The sequence below is a fragment of the Eptesicus fuscus genome, chromosome 2 (genome assembly GCF_027574615.1).
Source record: "Eptesicus fuscus isolate TK198812 chromosome 2, DD_ASM_mEF_20220401, whole genome shotgun sequence".
NCBI classification, from domain to species: Eukaryota; Metazoa; Chordata; class Mammalia; order Chiroptera; family Vespertilionidae; genus Eptesicus; species Eptesicus fuscus.
In genome coordinates this window covers 55,436,561-55,459,989 of record NC_072474.1, presented here as the reverse complement: position 1 = coordinate 55,459,989, position 23,429 = coordinate 55,436,561, and the positions used below count along the sequence as shown (strand labels likewise).

At 35.9% G+C, this 23,429-nt stretch overlaps 1 protein-coding gene across 1 annotated transcript in view; it reads left to right on the top strand.

Moving 5' to 3' along the window:
* GRID2 (glutamate ionotropic receptor delta type subunit 2) overlaps nucleotides 1–23,429 on the top strand; it is a 1,386,076-nt gene that overhangs the window by 680,984 nt on the left and 681,663 nt on the right. The window contains exon 3 of the mRNA XM_008143549.3: nucleotides 11,182–11,466. Coding sequence (XP_008141771.1) covers nucleotides 11,182–11,466 — 285 coding nt within the window. The remainder of the gene's footprint in view (nucleotides 1–11,181; nucleotides 11,467–23,429) is intronic.

The window sequence follows — 23,429 nt, the reverse complement described above, 5'->3', positions numbered from 1 at the left end:
AGCAGGGGCGGAGCCTGCTGAGCTCCACAAGGCCCTTCTGCCCCAGTGTGTCTGTTGATGCTGGGAACATTTTTCTTGAAACAAAATATATTCTGCTGTTCCTATGGTGGGCTTGCCTGCTCTTATATTCAGCTTCTGCCTTGAAGTCCCAGTTCATCCCCGGCTCAAGGGGAGCCTAGGAGATGCCGGATTCAAATTCATCTGGCTTCTCATCATTGGACTGGAACTGAACACAGCCTCCTTGGTGAGCGCCCTCCTGGGAAGAGCCAAAGTGAATGAGTTAAAGTGCTGGGGGAGGGGCAACTAACCCTTTTACCCACATGTGGGTCTTGCAAAGATCTATTGCTGCTGGTGAAAGGGTCAAAGCAAAAGCCTTCACCAATGCCCTGGCTGGTTTGGCCCAGTGGATAGAGCGTCAGCCTAGAGACTGAAGGGTCCGGGGTTTGATTTCAGTCAAGGGCACATGCCTAGGTTGCCGGCTCGGTCCCCAGTAAGGGGCGTGCAGAAGGCAGCCCATCAATGATTATCATCATTGATGTTTCAATCTCTCTCTCCCTCTTCCTTCCTCTCTGTATATTAAAAACATAAAAGCACTGACATACTAATTCTGGGAGACAGGAATCTCTCTCCTGACCCACCAACCACCAAAGATAAAAGGTAGTCTTTGGCTACACAGAGATGAGGGGAAGCAACATTGAGAAAGGCCCACCCTCAAGGCCCAGTTGCACAGGGCCTGCCTGAGACTAAGGCTGGACCAGGACAGCAAAGAACCTAGTGCCCAGTAACACACAGCAGTTTACCTCAGTGGATGGATCCAAGACACAGAGGGATCATCACTGAGGTGCAGGTAAGGGAGGAGGAGGGACACTGAAGAAAACCTTCTGGCAATCCAGGCCCCATTCTCAGCACAAAGTACCATCAACCTGCTGCGGGAGGAATTGGAAGCTTGTGGAGCACTGTGCAGAGCGATGACAACAACAAAAATCATATCCAGATCAATCCCTGACTAGACTGAATCATCCACACACCAACATCCTGACAGAAGGAGGAGTGCACTGATATATTCTATTTACCTCAACATTTGCTGTCCAGCAATCCATCTAAAACTATGAGACACACACAAAAATTTGAGAGAAAAATCAATTTTCAGAAAGTAACGTGAGCAAAAGAAAAAGACTGAGCTATCTTTCCAGATGTTGGAACTATCAAACAGAAAATACAAACATAATTATAGTTAAATATGTTAGCAGGAAAGATGAATCACATAAATGAATAATGGGTGAAATTTAGCAGACAGAAGGTAAAATAAAACAGTCATAAAGAAAAATTTATAGGACTAAATAACTATATTAGAAAAAAAAGGACTAAAATTGATGACCACGTCTTCTGCCCTAGAAAAGAAGAGCAAACTAAATTCAAATTAAGCAGAAGGAAATTATAAAGATCAGAGTAGACATCAATGAGATAGAAAACAAAAAGGCAATTAAGAAAATCAATGCAAATAAAAGCTGTTTCTTGTAGAAAATGAATAAAATTGATAGACCTTTAGCCAGACTGATCAGGATAAAAAATGAGATGATTCAAATGACCAGTATTAGGAATGAGAGAGGCAACATTACTACAAAGTCTACAGATATTAAAAGCATTACAAAGGATTATTATAAACATCTTTATGTCAATAAATCTGGCAACTTAAATTAAAGGACAAATTGCTGGAAAGATACAAACTACCAAAATTCACTCAATAGGAAATAAATAAGCTGGATATTTTAATATCTATTTTTCCCTTGCAGTAGATTTACTTTAAGTTTTAATTGAATTTATTGGGGTGACCTTGGCTAATAAAACTGTATAGGTTTCAGGTATACAATTCTACAATAACTCATCTGCATATTGTATTGTGTGTTTACCACCCCATCAAGTCTTCTCCCCTCACCATTTATCCCCCATTAAGCTTCCACCTCTCCCCACACCCTGATTCCTCTGGCAATCAACATTCTGTTGTCTGTGTCCAGAAGCCTTTCTTTTATTTTTTTCCTTGCTTACTCCCTTTATTCTTCTTACCCAGTCCCCAACCCTTCTCCCCTGAGAGCTGCCTACTCTCTCTGTATCCTTGAGTCTGCTCCACTTTCCTTGTTAGTTTATCTTATGCATTAGATTTTATGTATCTATTTTTAAAAACAAAATTACAATTAAAAATTTTCTCACAAATGAAACTCTCTTATCAGAAAGTTTTACTGGTGAGTTCTACCAAATACTGTATTTAAGGAAGAAATAATAAACACTAATTATACACAAACTCTTTCAGAAAAATAAATAGATATGACTATATTCCACCTTATTTACTGAGGCTAGCATTGTCCTTTCAAGGATGGTTTGACATTCAGAAAACAACCAGTGTAAATATCCATATTAGGAGACAGAAAATAGAAAGCCATGTTTTCATCTCAATAGTCGCAGAAAAAGCTTTTGACAAAAATCCAACCTCCATTTCTAATTAAAACACGCACACACACGCACACACACACATACATATACACCACCAACAAAACTCTCAGCGAACTAGGAATAAAATGGAACTTCCTCAATTTCATAGACAACCTGGTTTAAAAAAATCTTACAGGTTATCTTATTGTAACCTGTAAGATTTTCAAATCAATTGTAAAAGATTGAATGCTTTCCCTCTAAGATTAGGAATAAGGGAATGATGGCCACTATTGCCATGTGTATTCAACATTGGATTGGTACTAGCCAGTGTAATAAGGCATGAAAAGAACATAAAAGGTATATAAACTGGAAAGGAAGAAGTGACTTATTTGAAGATGATATGAGCCTATGTAGAAAATAAAATCTACCAAAAAGGAAACTAGTACTAACAAGTGAGCTAAATAAGATTACATAATATAAAATCAATATTTGATAATCTAATGTATTTCTGTATTGTAACAATAATTAATTCAAAATGAAAATAAAATAACATTTACAATAGAATATAAATATATAAAATATTTAGTAATAGATATGACAAAAGAGGAAGTATTATATTTTGTAGTATTTACTGATACCATAAAATGTTGAGAAACTTTTTAAAAGTCTGAATTAAATGAAGATACATATCATACTCATGAATCAAAAGACTCAGTATTGTTAAAATGTAAAAAACAAAACTTCATAAGCACCTAGGCCATTGAAAAAAGTAATATAATAAAAACAGAAAATAGCATGGTAGTAGGCGAGTGTGTGGAATGGTGGGAAGAAGTGATGGCAAGGAAGAGGAAATGGAAGTGAGCATGAGCATGTGCTGGTAGATTGAGGCCAGCTCATGAAGGGCTTTGTATGCCATGCTAGAGTTTGGACTATTTCTTTCAGAAGTGGGAAGTCATTGCCAGTTTTATCTCCTTTTAAATTTTTATTTTGAAGTAGTTTTAGATTTATTGAACAACTTCAAAAATAGTGCCGAATTTTCTTATATTCCTCACTCACTTCCACTACTATTAACATCTTACATTACCATAGTACAATGATCAAGACAGTCAGTTAAAACTGGTACATTATTATTAACCTAACTACAAAACTTATTCAGAATTCACCAATTTTAATAACTTTTTTCTGTTCTAAGATCTTATCCAAGATCCTAAATAGCATTTAGTTGTAATTTCTCTTTGGTTCCTCCAATGTGTAAGTTTCTCACTATTTTGTTGATGGTTTTAAAACACAGAAATGACAAAATTGGATTTAAAAAAATAAATGTATTTGCTTACAATGTAGATGATTAGAGAAAAGGTTAATTTGGGGGCTCTGGAATTATATATCAACTTAGTTTTAATTGGGTTAGAGGTGATATTGGCTGAACTAAGGCCAAACAATGAATACTTCAAGAAGAGAATAATTTGAGAAATATTTACAGGTAAAATTAATAGTATGGGTTAACCAAAGTAAATTTGAAGGAGAATGAATAAGATAGAGAAAATAAGTGAAGGTGACTGTTGAGTTTTAATATTCTAGATAAATCAGAATAACTGAGAGAACAATGTAAAATATTATTTTTGTCATTCTCTGTCTTCCACTTATACAAGTATAAACATACAGTTTCTCATATATTTTTACAAAAATCTTACTTTTATTTTACATGATAGAATTTGCCGGAGTATATTAAATATGCTGTCACTCATCTTGAAAGAATTTGTTCTAAATCCAGAATGTAAAAGAATAATAAATTTAGTGACTGAAACTTTTATAAAATAATGGAAAAGTTTTGAAGAGAGACTATAATATGATCTGATTATCATTCTTGTCACAATTATGTTTAATCCTCACTTTTTGCTGGCTTGGATTATGCAGAGAAAGATCAAATTTTACCTGTATCCACCAAATGTAGCATTGTGAATTTATTTAGTTTCCTAATTCTTATTGCTTTATCTCCTATCAGCTAATGATCAGTTGTGGGGATTATAGTATGGGATGATGTTGTTTTAGATAAGGTAATTATTTTAAGTCTATGAACTGTGGGGAAAAAGCCTTTCTAAACATGGTATGAAGCAAAATATTTCTGAAAGTAAAAGACTGGCAAATTTGAATTTATAATAATTTTCAAACTTCCAAATAACTATATAAATTATACATAAATGTGAAATAGAAGAATAAAGGCAGACATTTAACCTATAAATAGCAAATAAAAGGTAACAACCCAGCATGGATGGAACTGGAGAGCATTTTGCTAAGCGAAATAAGCCAGTCAGAGAAAGATAAATATCACATGATCGCACTCATTTGTGGAATATAATGAACAACATAAACTGATGAACAAAAACAGATCCAGAGACAGAGAAGCATCGATCAGACTGTCAAACCTCAGAGGGAAGGTAGGGGAGGGCGGGGATAAGGAGGAGAGGGCAAACAAAGGACTTGTATGCATGCATATAAGCATAACCAATGGACACAGACACCAGGAGGGTGAGGGCATGAGCGAGGGGGTGGGGGTGGGGGGGCAATGAGGAGATAAGGACACATATGTAATACCTTAATCAATATAGAAAAGGAAAAAAAAGAATCATAAAAAAGAAACAGGTAAAAATAAGTTTTAAAAAATATATGGCATGCGTACAACAACAACAACAAAAGGTAACAACAAAAAGATAAACAAAACTACTCAAAGACCATATTTCTTGACTAATTCTCCACCTTCAGCTTGTACCACCCTCCAGATGGTCTCTGCACTTCAGTTACCAGACTCTTCTTTCTCCCTCTCAGGTAGTCCATGATCTTTATGCCACAGGATCTTTGTATAATCTATGTCTTCTGTTTAGAAATATTTTCTTCACCCTTTTCATCAACATAACTTCTCTTCACTGAATTAGGTTCTACTTATCTTTCAGATTGCAACCTCAGATTCACTTCTGCATCAGAGGCTTCCCCAGGCCACAGTCTAGGAAAAATACTTTCAGGCTATCATATAATAATGGCTCTTTTTGGCCTCATGCTTACTCAGTATATCATGCATTATATATCCACACAACTATCTTCTGGCTCTCCCATCATACACTTGCCTATATTTTTTTAAATTCTCACCTGAGGATATACTTATTGATTTTTGAGGGAGGATGAGAGGAAGGGAGAGAGAGAAAGAAAGATGTAAGAGAAAAAGATCCATTGGTTGCCTCCTGTATGTGTCCCCGACTGTGGATCAAATGTAAACTAGGTATGTGTCCTGTCTGGATATTGAATCCACAACCTTTTTGGTGTATAGGATGATGCTCCAACCACTGAGCAACCCGCCAGGGCAACACTAGTCTATTTTTGACCACCATGATTTAGGAGTAACTGGCACTTCCCTGATATAGTATATACATTTTATATATTTAACATATAGATATTTATGCACATAAGTGTATTCATTGCAGAATTGTTAATACCATTAAAAGGGGAGGAGATTAATCTGAATTTCCATAAATCGGAGGCTATTATAATATACTAGAGGCCCAGTGCACGGAATCATGCACTGGTGGGGTCCCTCAGCCTGGCCTGTGCCCTCTCGCAATTTGGGACCCCTTGAGGGATGTGCATGAAGTGGCAGGTGGCCAGGGAGGAGCCTGAGCCCAGGCCAGGTGCTACGCTGCTCCTGCCCATCCCGGCCCTGCTGTGCCTGCCACCGCCACTAGGTAGTGCTTCTGCAGAGGCAGGAGAGGCTCGCACCACCACAGCTGGGCTTGTCAGCCATGAGCCCTGCGTCTGGTGCCCGTCGGTCAGCTGAGCGGCACTCCCGCTGTGGGAGCGCACTGACCACCACGGGACAGCTCCTGCATTGAGCGTCTTGCCCCCTGGTGGTCAGTGCACATCATGGCTACTGGTCAGAAGGTCCACAGGTCGCTTAGGGTTTTATATATATAGATAATTGAAAAGTTCTGAAGTAAATATTATAAAATCTATATTCCAGCCTTATCTTCACTATTTATTGGAAATGTAAAAGGGGCCTTTCTCTTTTACATCCAGGAGGCTGGATTTACTGAATCTTGTAGTAAGAAAGAGTTAAGTGACTTATTTTTATATGGACCTCTGTGTTTAAAAGCAATGATTTTTCAGTTCTCTGTGGCCCAGTTATTGAAATCTGTGCCAGGTGTGAATCCCAAGTCTGTTATTTACTAATGGTATGAACTTGGACAATACATTTAACTTCACTGAGCCAGCTTTCCTGACTTGAAAATGAGAATAATAATAGCTTTTTGTAAATGGGAAAATAAAGTGACTTATAATAGGTGCTAGGTTAAATGTTTAGTTCACCTCAGGCTTAGATCACAAATCATAACAAAAGGTTCATGCTGGGGTTTTTTAGATGACTGAAAAATAGTTGACAAAATTATTCACTTTGTTTGATGGCTGGTAATCAACGATTTTAGCCACTCCTATTCATTATAAAAGAAAATTAAGTCTTAATGCTTTTCAATTATAATCAAATGAATATTTTTCAGTATTCTCACTTTCTAAGTAGATAATTATGATTAAATTGGACCTTGCAACACTATCTATGTATAAAGACCATCTTTACTTAGAAGAATTTGTCCCAAATGATTATATTTTTGGCAAACAACATTAATAATGTGTCAAATTAATCCTACCTTTCATATCCCACCTCTCAGTTGGTTGCCAAAAATCATATTTGCAAAGATGGCTAAATGTCTGATAAGCTGAAAATGTTTTGTGTTAGCATATTCTTACAAGTAGAAAAGCAAATGTCAGGTGCTTTTTTGGTGAATGAAAAAGGGAAAAAGCAATTATAAATACTATTCTTGTGACTCATTATTGGATTAAATAGCAAAAAATAAGTTAACTTAAATTCAGCTATTTAAAAATTTTACAAATCCTCTGCACCTGCCATGGAAGGTTACCTTATGTTCTCACTTAAAGGAGCTCACTGATTGTAAAGGTCAATATTGATTAATGAATTTTTCAAGAAAAATAATCCATCATGTGAAATACCTTGAACTATTTAAAATACATCCTCATATGATAAAATATAGAAACTATAAATGTTTTAGAATTCTGGAAATACGGTATGTTGCATTTGAGTTAGAGAAACTTGAAAAAATGGTTCTTAGTTGATTACTATGGGAAAACAAGATAAGAATCATTTTGGGAGGTACTATAATTCATATTAACTCTGTGTTTCTTCTCTACCTATATCTTACACCTACTAGCAAATTAAGATAACGTATGTGTCATTTAACTTAAATGTATACATTTATACAGAGAACTTCATTTCCATAACTGCTAAGTGACCAAAAAGGGTGAAAGTTTTGATCATTGCAATTAAAAGGAAGAGAATAAAAAGAGAAGGAAAAGAGGAAAAGTGAGCTTTCAGCAATTAGTGGAGACTCTAAACATCTTTGATAGTGTTAAAATCTCAAAACAGCTGGAGTCACAAAACAAGCAGCTGTTCAATATGCTCTGTATGTTTGGAGGTGCGTGCGTACATGCATACATAATGTAAGTAAATCACAGGGCTTGGAATAATAGCATGAAAGAAATATGTCATTGAGAAGTCCTTGGCTTGAATTCTTATAATTAAAACGTGAAGATGCCCGCAAAACACTGTTATCTTGCAAATTCAGTTCCACACTATTTTTAATGAAATAAAGTATGCATTGTATGGAACTAAAACTAAATAATGTGGTGTTCTAACAGTGAAGACATGAAATTCTTGTAGCAAATGGTAGGCTGCTTCACTAAGCTTTGTTTCTGTTCTGCATGTAGCTCTTTGTTTTCTCAAATCTCTCTTCTGCTGTCATTAGTTATAGTCTCTATTTTATACTAAATTTTATATAGGACCCTATGAGGCAAAGTGGGCATCAAATATAGACTTGATAGGTTGCCTTGCAGAACCTTTCCGATATATGTTCAGCTGAGGTTGTGTTTTGGGCCAAGGAGTCGCAATCCATTTTCTGCATGTGAGTTCTTTCTTTCTCTTTAGTGGGACTACCTATTTTACCAAACCTGACAAGAGACAATCTTCAATTGAACTTTCCCCTATGGACAGCTCTATATCTTTTCTTTTCCATACAAAATTTTAAGTTTACAAATATAATTTCCTTACTATGGTGAAATGGATATTGGACAATGAGTTAGAGACCAGAGCATTCCTTTATTTTATTTATTTATTTATTTATTTATTTATTTATTTATTTATTTAGGAAAAGGTGTGCTTTTTGACAGCCACAATCATTAGCAGGCAGAGCAGTATAAGAGGAATGGTTGTGTAGGACAATTCCCCTCCCCTCATCTTTTCCTCTGAGAAACTTAACATAATTATTTTGGTACTTTTTCTTACTGAGTCTCAGAATTGTTCTCAAAATATTGTTCCAGAATGCCAACTTACCCAACAATCGTGGTTGGCATAGGAGATAAAGCTGATTTTGCATCCTTAAACTACATAATCTCTGAATTCCCTTTCAGATATAACATTATATAGTTCTCCTGTTATAATTTTTAATGGCTCCTATTTTGGTTTTATAGGAAAATTTTAGTTATTTTTGCTAATGTACGTACTAGGATGAATAATACCAAATACTAGATAATAAAAAAATATAATAAATTTCCTTATATAGTAGAAACTCTTGCTAGTATTTGTATTGTTTGTGCTCTTATTCACAGAAGTTAACAGGAAGTAACATAACTGATTGGAGGGAATTATAGATTATATACTACATCAAATTTATCTGATAAATAATGATTAATATATAACTCTGGAGTTAATCTTTCTAAATCTGAAGATTAAAATAGACAATTTTCATGTATTTTTACATGTGACAGAATATAATATTAAACAGTGTTTTTCATCTCAAACTTTTATATGTATAACTATAATTTTTGTGGTAGATTTATATTAAATGTTAAATTTATTTAATCATTGGTTATTTATTTTTATTTTTTAGCAGGTTTTTTTCAGAGAGAGAGAAATATAGATCATTGCCTCTAGGATGCACCCCAACTGGAGTATATGCCCTGACTGGGAATGAAACCCGACCTTTTGGTGCATGGGACAATGCTCTAACAAACTGAGCCTAACCTGCCAGAGCTTAATTGCTATTAATTAGTGTAACCTAAAAATAAAATTCAACTGTGTATATATTAATGTTCTCTTATTTTTATTTTGAAAGCTAAGTGATCCAAGATTTTAATCAAAATATTTTCTAAAAGTTAATTTCTACTTGCTTATATAATCAGTAATGGTATTATTTACTACAATAATGAAACAATCTAGTGACCAGTGGTTTTGCATAAATTATTAAAAGTAATAACTATAAATTTATATTGCTTTCTGTGATGATTTCATGGACATGAGTAAGCTACTATGATTTTTAATGAAACTTTAACCTCAATCTGTTATGGTCTAGGAGGATTCCTCTCTGGTGCTATTTTTCACATTTATTTAAAATCATATCACCTCTCTTATCCTTGAAAATTATATTCCTAATAAGTTTTAATTTATTTTGTATATAGTAGTTGTCTTACCATTAATCATAATTAATATATTTGATGTTTATATGCATGCCATTAGAATAGTACTTCTAAACTTACACTTTGTCAGCTTTCATTAACTGACCAATTAATTACATGTAGGTACTTATCATCTCAGTCTTCCTTTGAATTTTCAAGAACTGTGTAAAACAATTTATATTAAAGTCTGAATATTAAGAAAGTATTAACTAGAATGCCTAAAATCTAGAATAAAGATTTAATAACTAATCTTCTAATATGGAATTCATTTAGCCTTGATTCTTTCTGAATTACTTTTCATTTTTTTATTTACATTTTTTGTTTTTTATTTTGGATGTTTTGACTTTAAAGACTGACATTCTGAGATACCACTTCTTATCTCTTTTTTTTCTGTATGTGCTTTGTCTTTACATTTACTTATAATTTATATTTGTTCTAGTTTTAAATATGTTTTGAAGTTAGCACATATTCATATATAGAATGATTAAAATAAAATTAAAGCAGAGATCATAAATCATATACTAGATATGAGAAATTATTCAGCTGGAAACCAAAATGATATTGTTGCTGAAATTTAGTATTTGATGTGACTATGTGTTTTCTAATTTGTTAAGAAAAATAACAAAAGCATTTTCAATTCTCCAGTTTAGTAAGAGACAAAGCATTATCAAAGTTTTAAATCCCAGCTGGCTCTGTTTTCTATGGCCAGAAATCATTACTCAAACCATTCAATACCCCACCCCCCTTCATTCATTCACCAGTTTACATATTATCTCCTTTTTTGAAAACCTTATATTATGTACTCAGTAAGGAATTACCTTTTCTCTGAATTTTAACAATTATAAGAGCATAGAATGTCTATCATCTGAGAGGCAGATAACAGACACTGAACTATTTCTAACCCTGGCAATAATCCTGCAAGATTTATGCTATTTCACCCATTTTACAGATGATGAAACTGAGACCAAGAGAACCTAAGTAATTTGCACAGGCTAAATAACTACAGGGCAGAATTTTTAAACTGTATTTGAGTAGCATTTTGTAATTAGACTATCTCTTCAGGTAGAATGTTCCTTTAAAAAAAAATTTACATAGTTGTGTAATAGCTTATAAGCTTAATTCACTGTTTCTCAAAAAGTAGAAAATACATGAAGCTCATTTACAGTCAAATATTGCTGTGCTTTCTTGCAGCCTGCGAACTTATGAATCAAGGCATCTTGGCCCTGGTCAGCTCCATTGGCTGCACATCAGCGGGGTCCCTCCAGTCTTTGGCAGATGCCATGCATATTCCCCACCTCTTCATCCAGCGAGCAACAGCTGGGACTCCAAGGAGTGGCTGTGGACTCACCCGGAGCAACAGGAATGATGACTACACGCTCTCTGTTCGTCCACCTGTCTACTTAAATGATGTTATCCTGAGAGTGATCACAGAATATGCCTGGCAGAAATTCATCATATTCTATGACAGTGAATATGGTAAGTGTTTGTGATTTGTGTGAGTTTTGTAAGTGATATTTGTATGACAAGCAACTTTATTAAATCTCGACAAACTTCAAGGAGCTTACTCGTTGTCATTTGTGGTTTTCTTGTCCTGTCAGATTCTTCTAATAAATCTAGTAGCAACAAGAAAAATTTTAAGGTAAAGTTCAATCATTTCTATTAAATCCCTTCTAAGTCAAATCCTATACAATAAAAGCCTAGTATGCAAATTTCCCCTCTATCAGGAGTTTGGCCAGGCAGGAACTGCCCACAGCCCCTCCCCTCTGGCCAGCCTCACCCTGGCCAGCAGCAGCAGGCAGCCAGGGAAGGGAGGCCCCAGCCAGTGGCAGCAGCAGGCAGCTGGGGGAAGGGAGGCCCAACTGATACCCTACCCATGCACGAATTCCATGCACAGGGCCTCTAGTCCTATCTAATAAAAGAGTAATATGCAAATTGACCATCACTTCAAAACACAAGATGGCCACCCCCATGTGGTCAAAGATGTCCACCCCCATGTGGACACAAGATGGTCACCACAAGATGGCCAGCAGGGGAGGGCAGTGGTAGGCAATCAGGCCAGCAGGGGAGGGCAGTTGGGAGGGACAAGTCCTGCAAGAAGGGCAGTTGGGGGGGACCAGGCCTGCAGGGGAGGGCAGTTGGGGGGACCAGGCTGGCAGCGGTGGGCAGTTGGGGGGACCAGGCCTGCAGGCAAGGGCAGTTGGGGGGGACCATGCCTGCAGGGGAGAGCAGTTATGGGAGACCTAGCCTGCAGGGGAGGGCAGTTGGGGGCGATCAGGCCTGTAGGGGAGGGTAGTTGGGGGGACCAGGCCTGCAGGGGGGTCCCAGATTGTAGAAGGTGCAGGCTGGGCTGAGGGACACACCCACGCCCCCCTTCCCCCCGTGCATGAATTTTGTGCACCGGTCCTCTAGTTTTAATATAAATGCCTATACCAAATGCTGTCTATACATATTTCTAAAAGAAATCTAACTCCAATACATCTTCATTGTTCAACTAATAGGAAGGCATAAAGATAATACTATATTTTTCCCTTTCAAAAACATTTATAATAAAAGGCCATTTGGGGCAGATCTTGGAACACTGAAAAAAAAATGCTTATTTCCATTTATTGGTTCCAAAAAATCCGACATAGCTTGCTTACATCCTTATGAAAACTTTAAGAACTACTTAGAATTAACTTTTTGGGGGCCACTAAAATTATGTTACTGCAAGCTAGCATGGCATATTGTCTACAATATGAGATCTCACAAAATACTGAGTAGCATGAGACACTTCATTTAACTTTCCAAGGTAAAACACAAAGCATTTGTCCTAATTTTAGCATAATTTGCAAAGATGGTTTGTCTCAGAATTTTTAACTTGCATTTAATTAAGCAAAAATGATATTATTATTGTTTATTTTATTTTTCTGAAGTAATCTACTTGTTTTCTAATTGGTCCCAGAGATATTTTAACATAGTTTATCTCTTATTTTTGTTATTTGGGGAATAAAGATGGATATAATCAAATGAGAAAGATAAACAAAGATTGGTAAGATATATATTGTTTGAAATATGTGTTTCCTCAGATATTTGCCTTAAGAGGGAATCTCAGAACAATTTTTACATTCGTATGGATGTGTCTAGTTTTTACAGTTTTTTAAAAAACAAAAAACAACCCAGCAAGACAATTTTACCTCCTGTAGTGCAACTTATTTTCCTTAGCAAATAAATAAACATTTTTAAAATAATGGTTTTCTTGTCTTAACCTACTCAGCATTGTGAACAATATTGGAAAACAGATACACAAGACTCAGCCAAAAAGAGGCATCCATAGAACTGAGCACAAAAAGGTTGGCAGAAATCTGGGGAGCAACAAATAAGAGCTCCTGTGGACTCCCAGCGACCAAAGCAAGTGGTAGTTACATTTAGCCCTAAATATTCAAAGGTCGCCTGGGGTTTTGGCAGCCAGAGTCACATTAAACTTGATGGGTAGATTTCAGCCAAAAGTCTGTGGCACTCCCCGGAAGCACGCTCCTTTGTGTCCAGCACGGAAATCTTTCTTTTTGTTGCTTAATTCTAGTTATTTAGGGGTCACCAAACAAAGACCAAGGGACTGAAATGAATAAAATAAACTAAAAGAAAATTTAAAATAACTGATTCATCAGTAAAAGTAAGGATTGGATAAAATTCAAAATTCACTGATAGGATTATTTATTGAACATAGTACATTCTACCAAAGGAACCAATATGCTCAGTATGAGTCTCTCAGGTTTTTTTTCCAATTAGATTATGTATGATTTTTATAACCATAAATAACATTCTTATGACCTCTGCTGAAACATAATTTGAAATAATGAATTTTTAAAACCTAAATCTTTGTTTAAGGTGAGAAAAGACTTTTTAGTTAGGCCTATCAAAATAATCCTGTAAGATAAGGAACAGAAAAGTGATTTGTGGATAAAGGCATTTTCATAACATTGAAATGAGAATTTTACTCTTTAATATAAATGTCCATGCAGAAATCCTTTGTTATCTTGTTTCTACGTCCTACATGGGTTACATTTAGGAAATTAAAATAATACATTTTTATTATTAATGAGGCAAATATTTTTGCAAATGTACTCTAAATTTGTAGTCACATAGAATCATTTACATTCATCTGAAATTCCTCATTTTCTTTCCCTCTGTTTTCCTTTTAGTAAATAAGATGCTATAAGCTTTGTGTATGACTGGGTCCCCTTAATGCCCACGGGTGAAACTCCCCTGTCCTTTGGGGGAGCGAGGTGTATCACTGATAGAAGTAGGGTTTGTTTTAGGAATAATAATTTAAAAAATACATTTTTCTTTACTTTGATGATGAACTTGCTTCTGACTTATTATTTAATTTAATAATTTATTAAAAATTACCTTGCTTGTATCATTAAAATTATTTCCAGTAATACTCTTGTTAGTGAAAGAAAATGTCCCTTTGATACAAAAAATCTTGCTAGTAAAGAACTGGGCGAGAGTCCAAAATAAACATCAATCTATCCAAATACCTTGTACCTTGAAGAGGGTTTTGTTTATTTACATATCCATTCATCAGTGTCCTCATTTTAAGTTCAAACATTGGATTTGCACTTGACTTTTATCTTGGTTATTAGTAATTGCTTTCATTAATGAATGGATTAAGCATCATCTATGGATGGAATCAGGCAGCCTGCTGGAGCCAAATGTTATTGAAGATATATTTTACTTAGAGAAATATACTTAAAAAAACAATGATTAAGCTTCCATATCCAGTTAATTAGAGAAACACTTTTTCCAAAAACAGTTAATTATGATTAAGAGCACAGTATAAAAGTCTACTTTAAATTCCCTAACAAAGAAGAATCAAGTCTTTGATTCTAAGTAAATGCATGAAAAGAGAAATGAAATGTGGACACTTTATTTGAATGGATTGATTCAAAACATTTTCTAAAAGGCTTGAAAAGAGTTTAGAAAGTTGTTGAGCTTTTAAAAATGTTTCATTCAGCAAATGTTCATTGCTCATTTGCTTAGAGCAATGCAAAATGTGAGATTAAAAAAGTTTTACAGAATGTAGTCTTAGCCTTTAAGAAGCTTACAATAAAAAAAGAGGTAAAATATTTATATCAGTCTCTTAATAGAGAAAATAATGTGTTATGAATGATGCAAACTAAACCCCAGTGGTGAGTGATAAAGGAAGTGTCTAATTTCAGCAGCAATAATCAAGGCTGTATGGGTGGACTTTGACTTGATTGTTGCCTCTCAAAATCCTACAAGCTTTCACAAAGTATAGCAGATGGCTGATCCAATAGAAAGTCTTACAGCAGTAAAAATATTAAAAATAATACCTCTAAGTATTTTACTTGCCAGGAATTAGAATAAGTATTTTATATTATATCATTTACTCTCTTCTATATCTACTGCCTAAATACCAATAGCAATTCCCATTTTCATCATAATGTGCTTTTCAGATATTCTACCTTGCTAAATTTATTTATCCTTATCTATTCTCATTTTTCAGTATCAGTATATGAACTGACACATTTACTCATTGCCACATGCTCTTAGTGCCTTCAAGAGGCGAGACCTGTACCATTTTTAGCAAAATGAAAACACTTATACCTCGCTGTGTTTCCTTATAATTTCTGCAACTTAAAAATTTTATGTTAATGCTTTATTGTATTACTAATTATGTTATCCTACCCTTTTAATTCTGCATCATTCTCCCATCCAAGTACTAACCAGGCCCAACCTTGCTTAGCTTCCGAGATCAGACGAGATCAGGCGCGTTCAGGGTGGTATGGCCATAGACTCTGCATCATTCTCGATTTGCTTAGCTTTCAACCAAATCTCTGAGAGGAAGTTTGGTCAAGTAGGGGGAATATGATACTCAGGAAGAGTTATTAAAAGCAATTGGCAGTAATCTAGGCAGGCTCACTATCGAGATGTCTAAGCAAGTAATTAATTGAATATACCAGTGAATGGCTAGATTCCAGAATCAGGAAACTGACAATATACAGAAACCAGAAAATTATAGGAGTAGGTGGTCCTTAAAATAGAACAAAAGCAGATAGGTTGCTTTAGTGGGAGGATTCTGTTCTGAAAGTACTGATGAGAGAAAAGTTGAATTTCAGGCCTGGAAGAACTAAATAGAACTGATTTATTAGAGTGACATAAGCAGTAAGGTTGAAGTGCTCTTTGTCAAATGAGCTATTTGGATTCTTTCATTTCCTTTGCCTGAAACAATATTGATCCCAGCCTGATATTGGCATGGATCTATTGGTAGGTTCATTTAATGGATCTAGTTATGGAGACTGGAAGGATAATCCTATCTAATAAAGAGGGAATATGCTAATTGACCATCACACCCTCACAAAGATGGCGGCACCCACAGCCAATAAGGAGGGAATATGCTAATTGACTGCCATGCCCTCAAAGATGGCGGTGCCCACAGCCACAAGATGATGGCACACAGTCCCCTCAGCCCTGCTAGGGTGGCAGGCATGCGCCACAGCTGGGCCTGCCCCCAGGCGGGTCCGGCCGCTCTGCGTGCCTGCCTCTGGAGTCCCCCAGTCTCCTCAGCCCCCCCAGCTACCCAGGGCTGGCCTGCGGCACAGGCAAGCCTTGGATGGTGGCTGCCCAGCCACCAAGGGCTGCCCAAGGCTCAGGTAACCAGAGCCAGCCGAGGCTTGCGCTGCTGACAGTGGCAGCAGCAGCAGAGGTGTGATGGGGGCGTCTCCTTCCCCTGATCACCAGGTCGCCTCCCACCCCTGAGGGCTCCAGGACTGTGAGAGGGGGCAGGCCGGGCTGAGGAACCCCTCCTCCAGTGCATGAATTTTCATGCACCGGGCCTCTAATATGAATAATTATAATGGATCTAAGCAGCTTTTTATGGTAATGACATATAGACATGAACTTAAAAGTAGTGAGATACCCACTTACATAACCTCATCTCTACTTCAGTTCAACTATTGGCTTTATTCTTAAGCAAGACAGATGGCACTGGTTACTCTCAGCATATTCTTACAGGTTATTATACTAAACAATAACTTTTCGCCTTCTTTGTCCATATATCAAATATCATCTATATGGAAATATATTCATATATCAAGTCTCAGGGCCTGTTTGGGTCCTATGCTAATCCCTGAACCAAATAATTTGGTCAGGGGCATGGCATACTCTCAGTCATAGCAGAGATGTATGATGGCTCTTTGAGTGAAGGGTAGGCATACAAGGACACATGGGCTTCCCTTACCAATTTGAAGGAAATCCTACTTAGAAGAAAAAATAAATTAATTAAAGATTAAATTAAAATGTATTAATTAAATTAATTAATACATTTTAATTTAATATTAAATTTAATTATATTAAATGTTTAATGTTAAATATTTAAAATTATAAATATATGTCTTTATAATTCAACAACCTTTAACATTGCTTTTGAAACATAAACTTTTTAGGTTAATTTTGAATTTGTTTATGTGTGTTTGGTCAGCTTAAACATATTTTATGTACTTAGCCTTTCTGACATTTTCCTTACAGGTTTAATATATTATTTTCTCTTTTACAAGATTTTTGGTCATATATAAATCTCTACTCTAATTTGTTAAACTCAGAATTTCTGAAAATCAGAGACCTAAAAGTAAATAAAATAAAGTAGCATGGCATGGGAATTACTACTGGAGTATAGTAAATAACTACTATATACATCTGTAGATAATCAAGTTTCTTTCTTTGTGTATATAGATAACTATACTGGCTGAATATAGTACTTTGGCACCCATACACATAAAAACAAAAGAAGAAACCCAACTTTATGTAATACTAAATGGGTTATTTATTCTAATTTAGTAATATCATATTAAGGGTCAATTCATAGTTGAGTGATTTGATGTACCTAAACAATACCCTTAAGGATTCAGTATGTCACCCTTTTCTTATAATTAAATTGCCATTCACTGGGCCCCTTTGAAATGAATATTGAATGACTATCTTCATGAATGCATTCCTAGCAATCACGAAATATATTCCATACATTTTGATGTAGGTTTAATCAAGGCCCATGAAATGGACACGTTCCTCTTAATTGATTGGAAATGTGTACCAATGCCCTGAAGGTATTTTCAACTATCTAATGACTTTATTATTAACTGTCTCTCTAGACAATCTTAAAGCCGTTTATTACTCATTTGGCCACATTCCAATTTTCAGTTCTCACATTTACTTCAATGTGCATCAATAATCATATAATTTATCCAAGCACCTTACTGAATTATTTTCTTTGCATTAGTGCATATTATGTCAAGCAGGTAAAAATAATATGTTTGGATTTGTTCATCAGTAAAATGTCCTTAAAAAATATTGATCAGCCCTAGCTAGTTTGGCTCAGTGGATAGAGTGTCCCCCTGCAGACTGAAGGGTCCCAGGTTCAATTCTGGCCAAGGACACATGCCTGGGTTGTGGCTCTATCCCCAGTGGGAAGCATGCAGGAGGCAGCCAATCAATGATTCTCTCTCATCATTGATGTTTCTATCTCTCTCTCCCTCTCCCTTCCTCTCTAAAATCAATAAAGAAATATATTTAAATATATATTATATGTATATATATATATTGATCAGCATTATTGTGAAGATAATGCATATATTGAGACACTATGATCTAATATGAAAGCCACAAATTCTTATCAAATAGAAAACCCAGTGATGGACCTCTATTGCTGGACTGATTCACCTCAAAATCTAATGTTATATTTTATTATTATTATTTTCTAAATACACTACAAATGGCAAGGAAATACTCAATAAAGACTCAAGTTCCTTTTCAAGTAAGGGTTCTTCTAAACAATTTTTTTAAATCAATGGTTAAAAACCTTATTTTCTCAGGAAAGAAGACATTTAGAGAGTACGCTTTCTTACTCATATGTTGAGAAAATTTATTCTGCTCAATGATGTATTTTAGGTACCCAGCAGTATGACATATTCCTTTTTCTCTGAAAAAAAGTCACAAGATTTTAAATATTAATTTTAAAACTCTGCCTTCTGTCATAATTTCAGAAACACCAAGATTGGCTGAATATAGTACTAAGATCTCTTGCTCCAAATGAGGTCTTCAAGGCATTAAATGATCAAAATGATTAAATGTGCCTAATCTACTCAAATGAGGAAAAGAGATCAGTAGAGGGGAAAAATCAAACTTATAAATAATTAATGATGAATCTCTTTTTCTACAATATTTAATATTTTAAAGGTGATATCTGAATACAATGAGGAGACTGAGAATTACTGTTTGAATGCCATTAAATTTAGTTAAATTGCCACTACAGTTTGGAGAATGGGTAGTATTGTAAGGTTCTGCTATCTGCAGTAGGGTCTGTGTTATCAACAGGGGGTGTAGATAACAAGCTCCTTAAGGGCAGGGGTTGTGTTTGTCTTGCTCAACATTCTCTTCCAAGTACCTCTCACAGTGCTTGGCACATAGTAAGCAGAGACTGGATTCCAAAAGGGATCTATTTGGATGCTGACTATTGACTTGCAATGAATAATAGGATGTCATAATTCTGGTTCTGAGCTCAGTTATGAAATGTGTTTATACATTACATTCTAATATGTCCTGCAACTCTTCCATTTTTCATATAAAGATTAAATTTAATCTTATATTAGTGATCATAATTGTCATTATTTTATACAACTTAATAAATTATTGAGCTTCAATCAGCCACTGCCTCTTGGAGAGTTGTCATGGAAGTGGTCTAAAAAAAGTTAGTTAAGATGTCAGAGAAATTGATGACTGCTGAGAATATGAAGATGTGAGGATGTTACCTAGACCAACTTTTAGTCTTTATCAAGATTCTCTTGTGTTTTCTATATTTTATATAGAAAAAGATAGTAAAAGAAAACTAAGGGGAAATTGGACTTTTGACTGGGTTACTAAAGTCTTGATAATGAAAATATACATTGCTTAGAAATTTGCAGTTTACAAACTGCTTTGATATATTGCACATCTTATTTTCTTTCATCAGAACAACCCAGTAATTAAGCTGAATAATTTTCCTTTTGCATTGATAAGGTGTGACTAGTTGTTACTATGCTATACTTTCATTCCTTTGTTTCATTTCTTTTACTGACATTAATCACATTAAAACATAATTACCTTTTTCAGTTGTCATCCCCTCCATAGGGTTAGACTAAATAGTAACTGAAAACAGAAGTTATTGGGAAAGGTATTAATATATTTATGTTTCTTAATGATTTTTATAAAAATGTTTCCTATTTATTTTGTTACTAGACAATCCTGTATTTATTTTCCTTTTTTTCTAATTAAATTAGGGTAACATTGGTTAATAATATTATATGTTTCAGTTCTATAGCCCCTTCTTCAAAGCCAGCAACATTGCCTGTCTCTGAAATTTCCCCAAAGTCAACTAATTCTTCAGTAGTCAGATCTCCCTCAGACTCTCCTCTTCTGCTTCCTTCTTCCAATTTTAAAGACCCTGTGATTACACTAGACCCACCCAAATAATACAAGCTCTCACCTCATCTTAAGCTCACATGATAAAGACCTTTAATGTGATCTGGAGCATTAATTCCACTTTTCTAGGTAACCTAGCTTATTCTCAGATTCCAGGGATTAAGACTTGGGCATCTTTGTCAGGTCATTATCCTGGCTACCACAGTCCCTTTATAGTGCACAGAAAAACGTCTTCTTCGTTTTTCCCCTAGTTTTATTTTTAATAACTTAGTTAATGAACCTTCCTTCCACTACTTGTTATACAATTATCTGGTCAATAGAATTAGTAATGGCTGAGACCTACTGACCTGAAACTACTATTTAATTTTCTGCTATCAATAAACGCACTTAGTCACACCCACAGGCCTGGAAGCTCCTTGAGGTCAGGCACCATGTATTATCTTTTTTATTTCTGTAACCTTTATTTTCATTTCCTGCTAACTAATAGGCATACAGATAATGTAGTTAAATAATTGCAATGGTTGATTATGTTCATGAATTAACAAAACCAAAGGCCTGTGCTCTTTTAATGATGATTTTCCACAGAGCAGCTAATAGGTTCAGATTCTTCTCACATCAAACTTACGAGTTGCCACATATCATGGATGTTTGATGTTATTTTCAAAGAAGCAAAGCTATTATTATTTAACTCCTGCATTCCAAGAGTCTAAAACATTATGCTTGCTATTTTGAGTAGCTAGCCATCATTCAATTTTAGGCAATTCTCTCTTAATGAACTGGGGAGTTTACTCTTAACAAGTAGCTATGTACTATTATTAATAACTAGAGGCCCAGTGCACAAAAATTTGTACACTCGTGGGGAGGGGGGGGGCCCTCAGCCCGGCCTGCGCCCTCTCTCAGTCCAGGACCCCCCAGTGGATGTCCACCTGCTGGCTTAGGCCCTCTCCCTGGGGGATTGGGCCTAAGCTGGAAGTCAGACATCCCTCTAGTAGCTCGGGAGCTCTTGGGGGATGTCTGACTAACGGCTTAGGCTCGCTCCCCAGGGAGTGCAGGCCTAAGCTGTTAGTTGAACATCCTTAGTGCTGCTGCGGATATGGGAGAGGCTCCTGCCACCACTGCTGAGCTGGCCAGCCATGAGCTGACTTCTGACTGAGCAGAGCTCCCCCTGTGGAAATGCACTGACCACCAAGGGGCAGCTCCTGCATTGAGTGTCTGCCCCCTGGTGGTCAGTGTGCATTATAGCGACCGGTTGTTCCACTGTTAGGGTCAATTTGCATATTACCCTTTTATTATATAGGATAATAGCAATTACCATGTGATTGATAAGTGCGCGCACACACACACACACACACACACACACACACCCTCACTAATCTTATAAAACATCTATGAAATAAATATTTCTTTATTTAGAGATCAGAAATATTTTATGGTGATTGCCAGGGATTGGAGGGTGGATGGAGATTGAGGAGGGTCTAGGGGCGATAAATGGTGATAGGGACTTGACTTGGGGTGGTGAACACACAATACAGTATACAGATGATGTGTTGTAGAATTGTGCACCTGAAAACTGTATATTTTTTTTAATCCATGTCAGCCCAATAAATTAATAAAAATGACAAAAAAGAGATTTTAATTTTTTTTTTTACAATAACATATATTAGGCAATGATAACCAGAATTCCAGAATAAGGAAGCAGAGGGATACTAACAATATTTTATCACATCACTTTTCTGGCCCAATAACTATACATATAAAACTTACCTTCTATTCAAAAATAAAAGCTAAAAAACTGTCAGAATGTTTTAAATCAAGGGGACATCATTTACAAACTCCATTTGAGTCGGACTGTCTTAACAAGTCACTCTCAGGCTTAAAGTGCTTTTCAAACTGCACACATAGCCTGTCATCCACTTTGATCCTCTACTTAAATTTTTCAATAGATAAAAACCGTATTTAGAATAAAAGCAAAACCTCTCTGTGTCTCACCGGGGCCCACATAGTCTGACCCACACTCCACAGGGCGTTTCACCTACCCCTGCCCTCCTTACTGACTGGGCTACACCCACACTGGAATCTGTCACCTTCAAACTCTAGCTCTTTGCTGCCCTCGGGCATTTTCTCCATGCTGTTGTCTTCACTTCCTATCTCTCTGTCTAGGTGATGTCTTCTCATCCTTTTGAACAGTTTAACAGTTTAACAGAGAAACTTCCCTTGAGTATTCTAACTAAAATAGATCCCCCTCCCTGCCCTGGCATTATCTCCCAGGATACCCTTACTGTTTCCTTCAAGCACTGATGTGATTTGTATGTATTTGTTGTTTACTTGTTTATTGTCTGTCTCAATGTGGCGAAGGGTATTCACTGTTGTATTCCTTGTATACCACATCCTGTCCCGTATTCAATAAATATTTTTGGAACATCAAAGTTAAGATATGAAATTGCACTGATACATTATTTCTGCGAACAGAGCATTTCCTAGAGCATACAGATCTGGAGCCTATGCTCTGGTCACACAGTGTTTTCTGAGCATCTTTACTTATTTCAGTGTATTCTTTATTTTGTTTTATATTTATTTATTTTTAATTTATCTTTCGTGTTAAAAGTAATAAGCCAGTCAGAGAAAGATAAATATCACATAATCTCACTCGTGGAATATCATGAACAACATAAACTAATGAAGAAAAACAGATCCAGAGACAGAGAAGCATCAAATAGACCATCAAACCTCAGAGGGAAGGTAGGGGAGGGTGGAGGTAAGGGGGAGAGATCAGCCAAAGGACTTGTATGCATGCATTTAAGCCTACCTAACCAATGGACACAGACACCAGGGGGGTGAGGGTATGAGTGGGGGAGGGGTGGGGGGCAATGGGCGATAAGAACACATATGTAATACCTTAATCAATAAAGAAAAAAAAATACCATAAAAAAGTGTTACAGATGTCCCCCTTCTTTATATTTAGATTCACATAGAAGTGATTTAAATTT